The 14,791-nt window shown below is 38.9% G+C and overlaps 1 protein-coding gene across 13 annotated transcripts in view; it reads left to right on the top strand.

Moving 5' to 3' along the window:
- The window catches only part of ERC2 (ELKS/RAB6-interacting/CAST family member 2), a 530,269-nt gene that overhangs the window by 346,240 nt on the left and 169,238 nt on the right, over window positions 1–14,791 (top strand). For all 13 annotated transcript variants that reach the window (XR_013835709.1, XR_013835710.1, XM_079964988.1 and 10 more), the window contains one exon: window positions 9,937–10,084. Coding sequence is in view for 11 of the 13 variants with exons in the window: in XM_079964988.1 (XP_079821114.1) it covers window positions 9,937–10,084 (148 nt within the window). In the remaining 2 variants the exon portion in view is untranslated. The remainder of the gene's footprint in view (window positions 1–9,936; window positions 10,085–14,791) is intronic.

Below are 14,791 nucleotides of genomic sequence, written 5' to 3'. Positions count from 1 at the left end.
GATCTGTGGGCCCCATGTGGCAATAGTTCTGTTTTCTGCCACGTACATGCACTCAGGAGGCTCTGCCTAAATGCCTTATTTGTGGTGGACTTAAAGAACGTGAGGTCTGGAGGGTGACAATGTGAGAATGGGCCTTTTCTGTAGTGACTTCCCCTTTTGTGGAATTCTTTCTCCAGGGAGCTTCTCCTGTCACCTTCATTATATATATTTTAGGTGCTAGTCAAAAATGTTCCTTTGGCTGATTAATATTCTACAATCTTTTAAATGTGTCCTTGGGAAAGAGGAGCTATTGTTTTGTTGTTTTTGTTTTAATTATTTGCCCATATTTTTCTCTTGTATTTTATTCTGTGATCTGCCTTGAGATCTTGTGATGAAGGGCAAGATATAAATTAATTAAATAAACTTGATTATTCATTTGAGAAAAGGACCCCACTTCTCACTTACATTCTAAGGTACTTCCTCTAAATTTTTGCAAATATACACGGATGGCTATAGGCAACAATTCTCTAACGTATTTCATCAGACATTGGCATTTGATATGTAGTAAGATTTACCTTACCAATTGGCAAAGTGCTGCAGGAGGCTAAGCTATCCCACAGTAAGTGTTCAGCCTTGGATATTTTAGTTATCGCTACAGACTCCATATTTCATATCCTTTTCTAATACACTTTCTATTCTTTCTCTGAAGTATGATCCTCTTTCCAGTTCTTTACCCGTGTATGAGTCAGCCTGCCTTATTTTTGTTAATATTGCATTTTTGCACATGCTCTGTTTGTTCACAATCACCTTTGTGCTGTTGCTAGAATTCGTTCCAGTTTCTTCCATTAAGCTTAGATGTTTTTGGAACACCCCTTGTTTTATTTTGGGAACATTGGAGTGTTTTAAAGGTTGCCTGCTCAACTTAGGGAGAAATATCTTGTCTCCTCCATTACTTTTGCCATAAGGACGCCAAAAAAACAACTACTCTTGGTTATTTTCCTAGGCTATTCATATAACCAGCTTTGAAGATTGGTCAAGTGATTCCAGGTTCAGCTGCAGCTCAGTTTATAAGTTTTTGCTTCATTCACACCTGTCTCCATATTCAGTGCAGGTGGCTAACATTTTCCAGCCCATGTCGGCACAGTACATTTACAAACAGGTTAGAATCATAAAATTGTAGAGTTGGAAGGTGCCCTGATGGTCATCCAGTCCATTTCAGATAATCTTATCTAAGTCAAGAAAGCATATTAAACTTCAGAATTAGAGGTAGCCATAACTCAAGGCTGGAACTGGTCCATTCCTTCAGCTGCAAGAGAACCTATGTACATTTGAACTTTAATTTGTCTTTATTTACCCCCAGCAGCAGTCCCCCACTTTCCTTACATGCTGTATTATCAATTTGTATGGAGAACAATGGGGTCATTCATAAACTGAGTTGTAGTGTGATATGAAAGTTATACATTCATTGCTACAGTTCTGAAGGCAGTTGTTATAGGGTTGGCATACCTAGAAAATGTGGGTTTCAGGTATATTGGATCTGAATTATGAACATATGAACTTTGTATCCATAGGATTTGCTTGCATGTTTGACAAGAAAACCAGACACAAAACAGTAAAGCAATTTATCACTCATTAAAGCTCTACACATAATTGTGAAAGCAGCCCTTGAATCTATAGGTGCTGTTCTTATCATCACTCTTTCCTTTGGGCTATTGCTGTGTCATTTAAGACAGAAACTCTCTGCTCACCTGCTCACCACTCAATACTGAGAAGACTCTCCATGATAAACAAGTCTCAAATCTGGCAGGATTCCCCCACCACGACATGGATGGTTTTATTGGTTTAGTGGGCTAAACTCTTTTGCAAAATACAATTTTGGTGATTTCAGTTTAATCCAGTATTTGGCGATGTTTATTAGGTTTATTGTTTCAATAATTGTAAACTGAATAATAATAACAATTTATTACTTATACCCTGCCCGTGTGACTGGTTGCCCCAGCCACTCTGCGTGTCTTCTCTTTTCGTGCTGAGGCATACAGTAAATAATATTTTATGATTGATTGCAAATTCATTCCATGCATACCTTTTAGTTTTAGCTGCCAAAAGTGGAACCTTTTTCTTTAAAAAAAGCGATTTTATTTTTATTGCATCTTCAGTCTTAAATTATGACTGCAATCTTTTTCAGCACTCTGAATAGGTAAGAGCAAAATTCAGATGGGGGGGGGAGGGACAGAATTCCATGAATTTTCAGACACAAAAATATTTCTGATTCATGCAGCCTTTGCAAGTTTCCTTTATATTTCTTCCTGATACTATGGACAGGAAGGTTAAGCATATGTAGTTTCTAACTGAAACAACTAATTGTTATGTCTATTGATAGTATCCGTAAGAGCATCATAAATAGTTTCTTGTTGTCTTTGTACTCGACTACGCAATCAAATTAGCCAATAGAAAGTATTAATAGATGGGCTTAGTCTACTGTGCAAGCATAGCATATTTTTCACAGTTACAGTTCAGGAAGACCCATTTCCTTGTGCCTATTTTGGTCTACTTGAAACTAGCACCATTCTAATCACTCATCTTGGTTTGTGATCAACACCCCCCTTCCCCCCCAAATCTTTACATCTGCCTTTTGTAAAAGCTGCTTTCTTAGTCTGTAACAAATTTGGGAAACATTTACCCACCAAAGAAGATCAATGAGTAAGCTGCCCTACTCAAATTTGAATCATATGACTTGCATGCTCCTGGAAATGCCTGCAGCCACTCCTTTAACAAGGAAGTCATAATTAGTCAACATGGATCTGGTATCTGACTCTTTTCATGCCTATCTTTAAAGTACTAATTAAGGAAATATTTGTGGACTGTTGTCTGAACTCCTCCTCTCCTTGATTCTTGAAATAACTTGGATCTGTTCCATATTTTCCTCACCTCCCAGCAATGTTCTTCCTTCAGATCTGTTGCCTTTTTGACACTATTTATCTTTTAAATTAAACTAGGACAGTTAGGCCAAGAAGTACACTGGATAGTGATTTTGTTTCAGTAGCACCTATATTAGTACCTCATCACTCTGAAACATGAAGGTATTTCAAATCTGGCCAGTTGTTTGGCTTTAAGGGCTTTTTGTGCACCTGGGCTCAGTAAACCTGAGGGATGTGATAGGTAGAAATGAAGACAAGATAGCATTTTGGGATCAAAATGGCCACCATTTTATTAATTGCAGATGCAAGAAGGCTTTGGCATAGGCACTGGATATGGATTCTGAATCAACTTGCCCGTCTGCTGGTTGATTGAGCCTTCAGAGTCAATCCTGGATTTAAGGATCACCCTACGACCTGAATCAAATCTGGGCAATCCTTCTAGGAGGCCATTTGGGAAGTTCTGTGGCATTCAGGCACAAACCTTTCCCTGGACCCCTTTACCTGGGTACCTTGATACTTTCCCACCAACATGTTGTGACAGTTGCTGTGAGGCAGGTGAAACCCCCAGACACCCCTCATTTTGTCTGCAGGCAATTTCCTCCCTGGCCTAGAATATAGTGACCAAAATGCTTCATAGCAAGGTATTAGGCACACCCTGCCCACTCATCCTGGCAGGACCAAAATTATAGGGTGGGGCATCTGATACCACCTGCGTTGACTGAGAACTTTCATGCTGGCTTGGAAAAGCTTTCATGCTGCAGCTCAGCAAAGCAAGTTCTGATGAATAATTAGGAAATCTGTACAGCATATTATCAGGAAATTTGAACCGTGATGTGCTTTAAATATCATATCATATCATATCGTAAGTAATTAACATAAGTTTCTGAAAAGCGTGATGTGGAGTTTCTGCCTATAGCTCTCTACTTCTTCAGACAACAGCACTGTTAGATTATGACTGACATTTTTCTGAATCAGAACAAGTTTTTCTTCTCTTTGACAATTCTTAATAGGTTCTTAAAATACTGAATATTATGTTGTTATTTATTTTATAATTACAGCATGGCTTTATTAGTTCCTTTTTTTTTTTGATTATGGACAAAATAAAAGTGTTGTCTTAAAATCTGTCATCTGTAGTAGCTGAATAATGACAATGTCATGTGGTGGCACACCCAAAAAATCTGAAACCGCCCCCCAGCCACTATATCACTATAAAAGGCCCTGAGTTCAACAGAAAGAAGTCATTCTGGAGTTAAAGGGAAGAAGTGAAGACACCTTACCTATTGCTCATCTATATAGTCCTTGGCTTTCTTTTGTTGTGGTCTGTTTGACATTTCCATCCTGGAAAGTAATTTAGTTTCTGGACAAAGGTAGTCAGTATTTGGTTTGTTCACAAGGATAATCCTGTCATTTTTGTAACTCAAAGCTTTATGGAACATCAATATTAGGCTTGCATTCTACAATAATATATTTTAGAAGATTCTTACACTTTGATTTTGAGTTATTTTAAAAATCTTGGTTAGAAAAACAACAATAATTTTCCACACAAGGCTTATAAATTTAAGTGAGCTTCAAAATGGGTTGAATACTATGCTCAAGGGATCAAACCATTCTTTCTACAAATAACTTTTATCTTGGTCCTTTATGCATACAAAATACAGTGGTGAAAGACAAGTAGCTTGACAATGACAAATTGCCTATAGTATTGGTTCATCCTGTTTGGCTTAGCTGGACTTTGAGCAGAGCTATGTTCCACACAAACAAAACCTTTGTATTCACATGCAATTGGATTCACCCTCTAGTACTTCTGATCCTTTGTGTTGTTAATTTTTTTGTTTAGCATCCACTAGGTTGAAGCAGTTAAACTTATATTGCATCTCTACAAAATGCAAAATGGCTGTCCACACAGGGAAGGGTTTGGTTCTGAAGTTTTAAATTTAAACAGAGATACTGAGATTTAAAATGTTTTATGAAAAGTGCTTGCAATATACAGTTAAGCGCAAAATTCAAGTGCTTTCATGATTGCCATACACAACAATGAATGAATGAATGAATGAATGAATGAATAAAGTATTCTTATCTGGATTCATATGAACCTAAAGCAGAACACAACCATTTTCAATTATAGTCTTCAGTGTCTGTCTGGTTACTTTGTGTGAATGATTTGATGATCACATAGGGGCAGAGGCGCCATCTTCTAAAAAACATTGAGGAGGGGCCGACATGACGTCCTGACGTACATAATGTTATACAATGTCCTGATGTCTCTCCGCACACAGCTCTGTGTTTCCCTAAACAATGGGGGCCCACGGCCCTCTTAAAAAAAAGAACATTGAGCCTTGGCCCCCAGGAATTGGTGTGCATGCATAGGGGACAGAATTTGAAGAGCAAATTTGTCTGGTGTATATGGGTCAGTTGATTGGACATTTCTTGAAGTATAAAGATCTAGTACTACTTTCATAACAGGTCAAATTACATGTGACACACAGTTGCATGTAATGCTTCTGTTTTGATTTATTTATTTCAACAATTTGTATGCCACTTAGCATATGTGGCAGTCGGCGATCTGGAATAAAGACTGGCAGATGAAGAAGTGTTTCGGCCTTTCATCTTGTGTTATTTTTCTGCTCACCCCACAAACCTCTTTTCTTTCTGCAAGGAAAATATACAAGGGTGTGTATGTTTTTTCTCAGTGGCTCAATGGGCGTTGTGGTCCTGATGAAAATCTTCCCAACCCTGAAATTGCTATCAGGTTCTGAATGGAAGGGTCCGTTGATGCTGCCCTCCTAAAGGTGGTTTGAGGTTTTCAGGACAGTTTTCATGGGGGCCATGATTTGAGAGGAAAGGGTTAACCACTTCCCCATGTGCCACAGTCTCAATTCCAGCTGCTATTTAAGTTTATAAAAGAAGACAAATTACTTGCAATCATGCAGTTAATATCATACCTACTTTGGTTCGTACTGCCATGATTAGAATAGAATAAGGTTTTAAACATTCAACTCACTTTTTTAAAAAACACATTTAACTCTGTCAGTCGCTGAATGCTCTCCCAGTATATTTTACGTTCTATTGCCTATTTAAAAGCCTGCACTTTTAATCATGAGGGAACTGAAGGACGCATGTGTGGAATGGGGGAGAAATGGAAACATGTGTGTTTCTTTTACACATCACACCATCCCCACTGGTGCTAATGCAATTTAGCTTAACATGGCAGTATGTCGACAAATAAAGCCACAGTTCCATACTGCAACAGGTACTGCTGTGTAAAAGTAACATTGGAAATTGGAACAGAAGTGTAGCACTATGACCACAAAAGCTAGCACAATGCACCCCACACCTGAATGCAGCCTGCAGCTCGTAATGGTCAACTTCTTCACATAAATCTAGAATTTTGAACTGCCATCTGTGAAGTTATTACATATTAGGCTCTTACGCAAATTATAAATACCAGCCACTAATTCAGGTACGGCTGCATGGATTAAACATTTTAACTGTAGATAATGTTCCTTTGTGTATTTCCTTAAAGGTACATGTGCAACCATTGTGGATTAATAGCATGTTTGAACATAACTTTTTTTTCCCTTTTTCGGGTGAAAGAAAGAAGTTGTTTCAAATAGGATCTCTCATCACTGTCTCTCTGACATTACCTCCTACTGAACTTAAAGTTGAATACTTGGGGTCAGAAGGGAAAGAAAACAACAATTATAGAGACAAGTTGATTGAGCGGTTTCTTTTCCATTCAGTTATGATTGGAACATGAAGAGTGGGGTGTATATTGTTAGTTCAAACATTTTCAATTACAGTGTTTTAATTGCATTTTTGTGTCCTTACACAAAATGCATTCCATAATAATGGATGTAAGAATTACAGTACTGGTTGCTCTTGCTTTCGTATTTGTTAACTTATGAAATCATAATTTTATATCACTTCATTTATCTACTTTTCTAACAGTTATGGACAGTTCCTATTAATAAAGCTGAGAATATTGTTCTCTGACTAATGTAGGTGAGGGAGTAAAACAGAAGTGTTTACATTATTCCCTTTTAAATAGACTGTGATGTGGCAAGGCAATTTAAAAAAAAAAGATTTCTAGGAGACTTCTTAAAATGGTTAAACTGTTAAACAGCAATCAAAAGAGAGCATTTGCTAGTGTTTAATTCTTAACAGGGTGTTTTTTTTAGTGTAGCTAAAACCATTTTTGTGTGTGTGTTTTCTTCATTCCACTTCTACAAATTAAAATTTACTCTTTTTGACATTGTTTAGACTGTGGATGTCCTGAACACACATGTATGTGCTTGTTCTTACACACTTCTTCACATACCGTATTTCTTATATGTGTACTAAATGAATTTAGAATGTATGCATATGTGCATTCACATTCTCTTTCAGGATCAAATTAGTGCCTGAGGGGCAGCCATGTTGGTTTTTGGACTCATTGATCAGTGACAACTTGCGCTTCTCCAAGCCACTCTCCCAAGCACCCTTGTCCTGATGATCACCTTTATCTGACCATCTGTAGCAGATTTGAAGCACCCAGTCTACATCAGCCCAGCCATTCCCTTCAACCCTGTACCACTTGAGGGTCTAACACAGGCATAGGCAAACTCGGCCCTCCAGATGTTTTGGGACTACAACTCCCATCATCCCTAGCTGACAGGACCAGTGGTCAGGGTTTGGGAGTTGTAGTCCCAAAACATCTGGAGGGCCGAGTTTGCCTATGCCTGGTCTAACACACTCAGAAGGTGATGCCTTTTTGATTATCCCAGAGCGGGAAGTCCCTACCTGCCCATTGGAAATATATCCCCAAATGGTGCTTGCTTCGGTTTGATTGAAGTTTTCCTCTTCTATGATGGGGAATTGAGATAGATAGAGTTCCTTTATGCCCTTTTTGCCCCACTGAAGAGTTCTGTTTCACTGCTGCTATCCCAGGATAATAAACATCATTTGAGGGATACTTTTGCTACATGGAATGTTTAATATATATGTCTTCCAGAGCAGCCATCTCCTGTATAATGCTTCTGCCTAATTTTCTGCTTAATACTTTACAATGCTAAAGAGATTCCATCACTGTGTGTTGAATATTAATTTTCTTTTAAGGGGTTTTCTCCTTTGCCTCCTATTTCACTGTTCAAATGAGCATGTGGGCTCCTTCTATCGAGAGTTGATAGGCTCAGAAAATGTGAGAATTTTGTTATTTTCCCTCAAGTGGAGTTGATTTATTTGTGAGCAGAATTAAGAGGAGACGAGGGCATGAGAAGGACTGGGAGTGTATTCGTTTTGAATTCAGGTGGAAGGTTAAATCCGAGAGAAGTTACCCTTTCCACTGTGGAAGGGTAATAAGCCCCACAATATTTATTTTACTTTAAAGGGGTGAAGCCAATAGGGAGAAGGGATGTGGTTTGAGGAAGAAAGGGAGGGGACAAAGAGCCCACTGATACTTGTGCACAAAGGCCCCCAGAGACCTGCACAGGACTCCACCACTAATCACTATTAAAGAAACAAACTGAGTGGTCCAGGCAATATGGGTTTGCTGGGTAGCCTGTGTATATTTCTATGTAAACTAACCACTTTGCTGTTCTGTAACGAGAATCTGTGACATTGCCATAATTTCCCTCATACTCCCATCAATATTTTTCTCTTATGCTTTGTGCCCACTTAATTATGAAATATTTCACATGTACAGAAGTTCTAGAATGTATCAAAAGCAGATTATATATTTATGATAAAAATATGTGCATTCTTTATTATTAGTTTTACAAAATATAGGCACTAACTTCGTTATTGAGAGGAGACATAAAAATGTGCAAAACTGATCCTGTAGGGATCTAGGGTTATACTGTACGGTGGTTTCAATAATGTTCTATTAACTTTTCCACAAGAACAGATATGTTAGCCCAATCTTTGGGGTCCATTCTGGAGACATAATCTCATACAAGCTTGGTATTGTCAGCAGCATTCTTCTGACATGTAGTTATATCCACTTTAAAATATATATCCCAGGACCAGCAGGACCTGATAGTGGTAGCTAACTGGATGAGGAGACATAAACTGCTTTTGAACTGACACTATAATATCATGATAGTTTTCAGCCTTTTTAGTCCTGAGGCTCATCTTTAACTTGAACTTGATTTTAGGTACCCATTTCTTATTTTTTCCTTTTTAACCATCTATTTGTATGGTCGTAGTACTGCTGTCGTGACCCACCTTAGATCAGGCTGTGACTTGGTTTTGGGTCCTGACAGACCAGTCTGAAGACCAATAGGATCACCCGCCATGGGTGGGTTTAGTCATTTCTGTATGATGAAGTCCCCAGTTTCAGTGTTATCCTGATCCCCCAACTGCTCTAAATAACTTGTTTCAATTTGTTTCTATCAGTTTCTATCAGTTTCAACCAAGCCACTGTGGAATGTCATGGAACAAAGCTAATAATAATAATAATAATAATAATAATAATAATAATAATAATAATAATAATTTGCCTGAATGCTGTACATATGACCGTTTAATTTTGGCTTTTATATAGAGAAGACGTATGGTACCATCATATGCTAAAATGTTGTATCATCAGGAGTTAAAATTATTAGGTTCCATCATGTTTAGATGGTCAGATGAACAAAAAAAGCTTGACACATGAGATTTTGGAACTCTTTTAGACACCCCAATATCCTTTACTGTCTTCACATTCCAAGTAATGAACTGAAACAAACCTTTCTGCAATTTAATTGTTGCAGTCTTTGCAGTGTGCAGTTCTAAACACACTATGAAAATTAGCAATATTTGGACTTTGAGTTCCTTAGATTTATGTTGCAGTCATTGAAGTCTGGGCTGTTGCCTGAATCAAACAGGTTCAAAATTGATCATAAGCAGCACATAGAATTGAACCTAGAAAATTTGGGCGGGTACATTGTATGCAGAATAAGACATGCATTCATGATGCCTAATATATTAATGTTGCCTCTTTTGCTTCAGAGGCACTAAAATATTCAATTAAAAAACCATACGTTTTCCAAGCGTTTTCATTATTATTTTTTAATCTTATCAGACAGGAAGCACTCCTTGCTGCCATCAGTGAAAAAGATGCAAATATTGCCTTGCTTGAACTGTCTGCTTCAAAGAAAAAGAAAACTCAAGAAGAAGTGATGGCTTTGAAAAGAGAAAAAGACAGATTAGTCCATCAGTTAAAACAACAGGTTGGAAAACACTTTTTTTCCTTATCATTCTTTATGGGGATTTGCAATTATTTTCCCTGCTTTCTTCTAACATGAAACTAAGTCTTTAAACCAAGCCTGCCTGTGACAGCTGGAAAGAAAGGTAGGATAAGGATCCATATTGCCTTACTACTATTTTATTGGTGTTTAGTCTTCAGCTGCATGTCGGTTCAGCTTGTTCAATATGTTCTTCGGCCATGTCCTGTTTCCCTTTTTCCATCGAGGCTACCACTTAACTGATTACACAACAGCAGAAAGCATCATACTGAGATATGTTCCTTCTCTTGAATCCTACTAACACTTTATGTTTAGTTCCCATTTTGTATATTATTGTATTCAGTGCTTCTTTTGGGATGGTACTTACTGCTATGGAGTATCGTCACCTCTTCTTTTTGCTGCACATGGCAGCCATTTTGTGCTGGCACCCATGCCACTTTTATCATGAAATGAGTGCTAGAATCTCATTTTTTAAAAATAAAATAAAATATTAAAACCCATATCTACTGTACCTCCTTATTCAGATGCTGTGTTATAGTTGCTTGTTAGCTTTCTGCAAGGTTATCTGGAAGTTACAAATGGATCTCAGCAGAAACTGAACTATAATTTGCTTCTGTTCTGAAGTGCAAATTGTAGGAATGCTAGGTTGTATGTTCTAAATCTATGTTTTATCTGAAAATAATTATTAAATTGCATTCCTTTTTACTGATAAGGAAAAATTGCCATAGAATATATCCTATAATACAGTGTGGGGTCGTGGTTGGAACATATTAGTTGGATCAAATTCAAATCACCACTCAGGCAAGGAGCTCACTGGGTTACCTTGCACCAGCCACCATCTCTCAAACTTACCTATCTTTCATGGTTGGTGGGGCGACCTTTCATGGTTGGTGGGGCTGAACGCCTTGAAATAAAGGTGAAATAATAATTAAAAAATGCAATGAATGAGTGCATGTTTAAATATGAATATACAACAACCAACAGACTACGGTAAACTATTTTAGCTGGGGCAATCTTTTTATGTCACTATTAAGTTTCTAATGGTTAGGTCCATGCATTAAGGAAAGAGAAGCATAATCAGATAACCTAGATGCTAAAGCTGTGTTGTGTGTAGTAGGAATGCATTGTCAAACCCTTTTCTCCTGTAGAAACCCTGGGGAAAGTAGATGAGAAAAAGAGATGCTTTAGAATGAGCCTTTATTGGATGTTTTCCACTGTGTGACACTATCAGTCTTGATTTTTGTTACTGTTACTTGCAAAGTAGGAAAACAACCCTAGCCATGCCAGTCATACCAGTCTCACCCAACCCTTTGCAAGTAACCAGCTTGTCCTTCAGAATTCAGTCATTCATAGATGAGCATGCCATGCAAGCATTGTATTGGATCCCTCCAAATATATCAATGTTATGATTCTTTTCCTTGAATCATGCATTGTATGGTGTAGCTTTCTACCCCTTAAGCAACAGGATGCAAAACTGTTGCTTCTTCCCTTCCCTGATCTTCCTATAGTTCTGACCTCATGCGCCTAATCATTACAGCTTTTTCCCACAGGTCTATAGACATAGGAAACAGCCCCAGAGCATGAACATATCATCCATTTGTGATGCTGACTTCATCACAGACAATGGTGCCAAGTACCTGGGTTCCAGTCATGATGCACATGTGCCTCAGGTCAGTCAGCTGGATAGGAGACATTGTACCCAAACGTTGTAAGCCCAGTAGGTCCATCAACACCTTTCTCTTACTTTTAGAAATTGATTTCTGGATTCTCTGTAGCAACAGCTGAGTGGCATGGACTCGAACACTATTCTCTTTATTTTCTAGGTAATAGAGATATGTTCAATTTATGTCAGATAACTTCCCTCTTTTCTCTTTCTGCACCTCTTGCTTGGGGGCAAATACAGATAGATTTTAAAAGTCATTTTCCAACATTCTGCTATGCTATAGCACAGGCATAAGCAAACCTCGGCCCTCCAGATGTTTTGGGACTACAATTCCCATCATCCCTGACCACTGGTCTTGTTAGCTAGGGATCATGGGAGTTGTAGTCCCAAAACATCTGGAGGGCCAAGTTTGCCTATGTCTGCTATAGCATGACCAATAATACAGCACAAGGATGGGGCTATCAACAGATAAAGGGATAAGGTTCACTTTAGGGTCACCAGGGGATGTGATCTGTCCCCAATATGTCTTAGAGTGTACTCCTTTAGTTCCTCTTATTTGACCCTATAGGGCAGGGGTGGGGAACCACATCCAGCTGACAGGCCATGTCTCGTACTCCCAATAGACAACATTTGACTGGTGATGTGGCACTTTGAAGCCCCAACTATCAGGTGATTGTGCCCTTGCAAAGAGCCCTACGCCATGCTTGGAAGCCCCATCTATTAGCTGGCCATCGAGATTTCAAGGCACTGCCTACAGGTATTTGCAAAGGGCTTGCAGTTTGAAGTGCAAGCAATCAGCTGATTTTGGGTGCTTCATCAGCCCAGCTCAGTTGATCATTGGCATTTCAGAAGCCATTTGTGTAGTACTTCTGAAACCTTGTTGATCAACTGATTGAAGGTGCTTCAGCAGCCCATTTTGCCCCACCCAAGCTACCTTTTACCTGTTCACACCTGACATCTTATATGATGCCAGGTGACTGGCAAGAGGGCATAGCATGGTCAAAATGGCCTGGTGGGCCTAATTAGGTCCATGGTCTGGAGTGCTACTCTTGCAAACACTGTTGTGCTGAATGATACAAATTGATCAGTGCCCCTGCTTGGCCTTTGCTGAAACAAATTACAATTGCTTTTCACAGAAATATCGTAGCATCTTCACTTCATACAACATTTCTTTAGAACGTATTAAGAGACACAAATAGTGACAACTATTAACATGTAAATAGGTTTCAGAACACTTTTATTGGTTTCAATTTTAATATGATTTTGTTCTATTTGAATGTATTGGATTATTTTTATGAATCATGTTTGTTGCTGATGCACCTCAAGAAATGTGACCAAGAGTCTGTAGCAAAAAAGAATCATGTATTTTCCTGTGATCTATATGTTCATTTCATTATACTTTCTAGTTATATGCTAGGCAAGAAAAAAGACAGACCACCATTTTTTTTGTAATAAGGGGAAGAGGCTCAAATCAAGCCATTTCTAAATATATAAATGCCTTACAAATCAGCTAGATTGGGATGTTTCCCAGTCAGTTCTTTGTAAACCTTATAACAGCTGGGTTGTGTGTATAGTAAAGAGTTATATTGTATGCCTTTTAAATTCATTAGTACATTTATATCCCACCTTGGGATATTTATATCATGGAACTCAAGCCAGTGTACAAGGGGTTGCCAAGCAGACCTCCCTATCTAGCCTATGACTGGATCAAAGCCTGCGTAATTAAAAAAATGTGGCCTAAACCCATGCTCTAGTCTGGTTGGATACTACTTTACAGAGATATTTCAATGGGTTTGGATAATATTGGTGAATTTCAATACAGTGGAACCTTGGTTTTCGAACTTAATCCATTCTGGAAGATCGTTCGGCTTCCAAAAAGTTCAAAAACCGAGGATCAATGGACTGGCTGCAAAGTCAAGGGTGTGTGTGTGAAAAATGCAGCTTGGAAACTGTTTGGCTTCCTAAAATTATTTGAAAACCGGAGCAGTTATTTCCGGGTTTTTGGCGTTCAGGAGCCGAAACATTCCAAAACAGAGGCATTCAGGAACCGAGGTTTGACTGTATCTCTGATGTTAAATTGTGGGAATTACTATTGAAATGGAATGGTGTATCTTTATTTGGAAGAAAATAGAGGCTTTCAGACTGCAAACCTATAATCTCTTTCCTTGGATTAATGTTCATTAATGACATTAACTCCTGAGAAGACATGTATGGGATTATGCTTCAAATCACAGTGAAGAGAAGTTATAACTAGGAAAAGTAGTCCTTCTAACCCTGAAGGCATTTAGGATGACAAAATATTCTGGATTCCTCCCCTCTAATGCCCTTATTTTTGTGCATTTAGAAACCACAACCCTATTGTAATTGAGATAGCTGACCATAGAAGAAAGTCTAAACAAAAAAACCCCAAAATGTAGCTTTTCCTCACAGGACAGTCACTCCACACCCTTGATCATTTTGGTTGCCTTTTTCTGAAACTTTTCCAAATCTACACTAGCCTTAAATATGTAGTAAGCACAGGGAAACTATAGACCAGAAGAAATAAAGGTAAAGGTAAAGGTACCCCTGCCCGTACGGGCCAGTCTTGACAGACTCTGGGGTTGTGCGCCCATCTCACTTAAGAGGCCAGGGGCCAGCGCTGTCCGGAGACACTTCCGGGTCACGTGGCCAGCGTGACATCGCTGCTCTGGCGAGCCAGAGCCGCACACGGAAACGCCGTTTACCTTCCCGCTGGTAAGCGGTCCCTATTTATCTACTTGCACCCGGAGGTGCTTTCGAACTGCTAGGTTGGCAGGCGCTGGGACCGAGCAGCGGGAGCGCACCCCGCCGCAGGGATTCGAACCGCCGACCTTTCGATCGGCAAGTCCTAGGCGCTGAGGCTTTAACCCACAGCGCCACCTGCGTCCCCCAGAAGAAATAGCTATGCTGAAATATGGCAGTTTATATGGAGAAACAGAGAGTGAATTGGTAAAAACAGATCATTTTGTTCTATCCTCACCCAAACATTATCCTCCAGAATGACCTGCCCT

This window comes from Podarcis cretensis (genome assembly GCF_951804945.1).
Source record: "Podarcis cretensis genome assembly, chromosome: 2".
Classification (NCBI taxonomy): Eukaryota; Metazoa; Chordata; class Lepidosauria; order Squamata; family Lacertidae; genus Podarcis; species Podarcis cretensis.
Note: the sequence above shows the minus strand (reverse complement) of the source record. Positions and strands in the feature narration are given on the sequence as shown.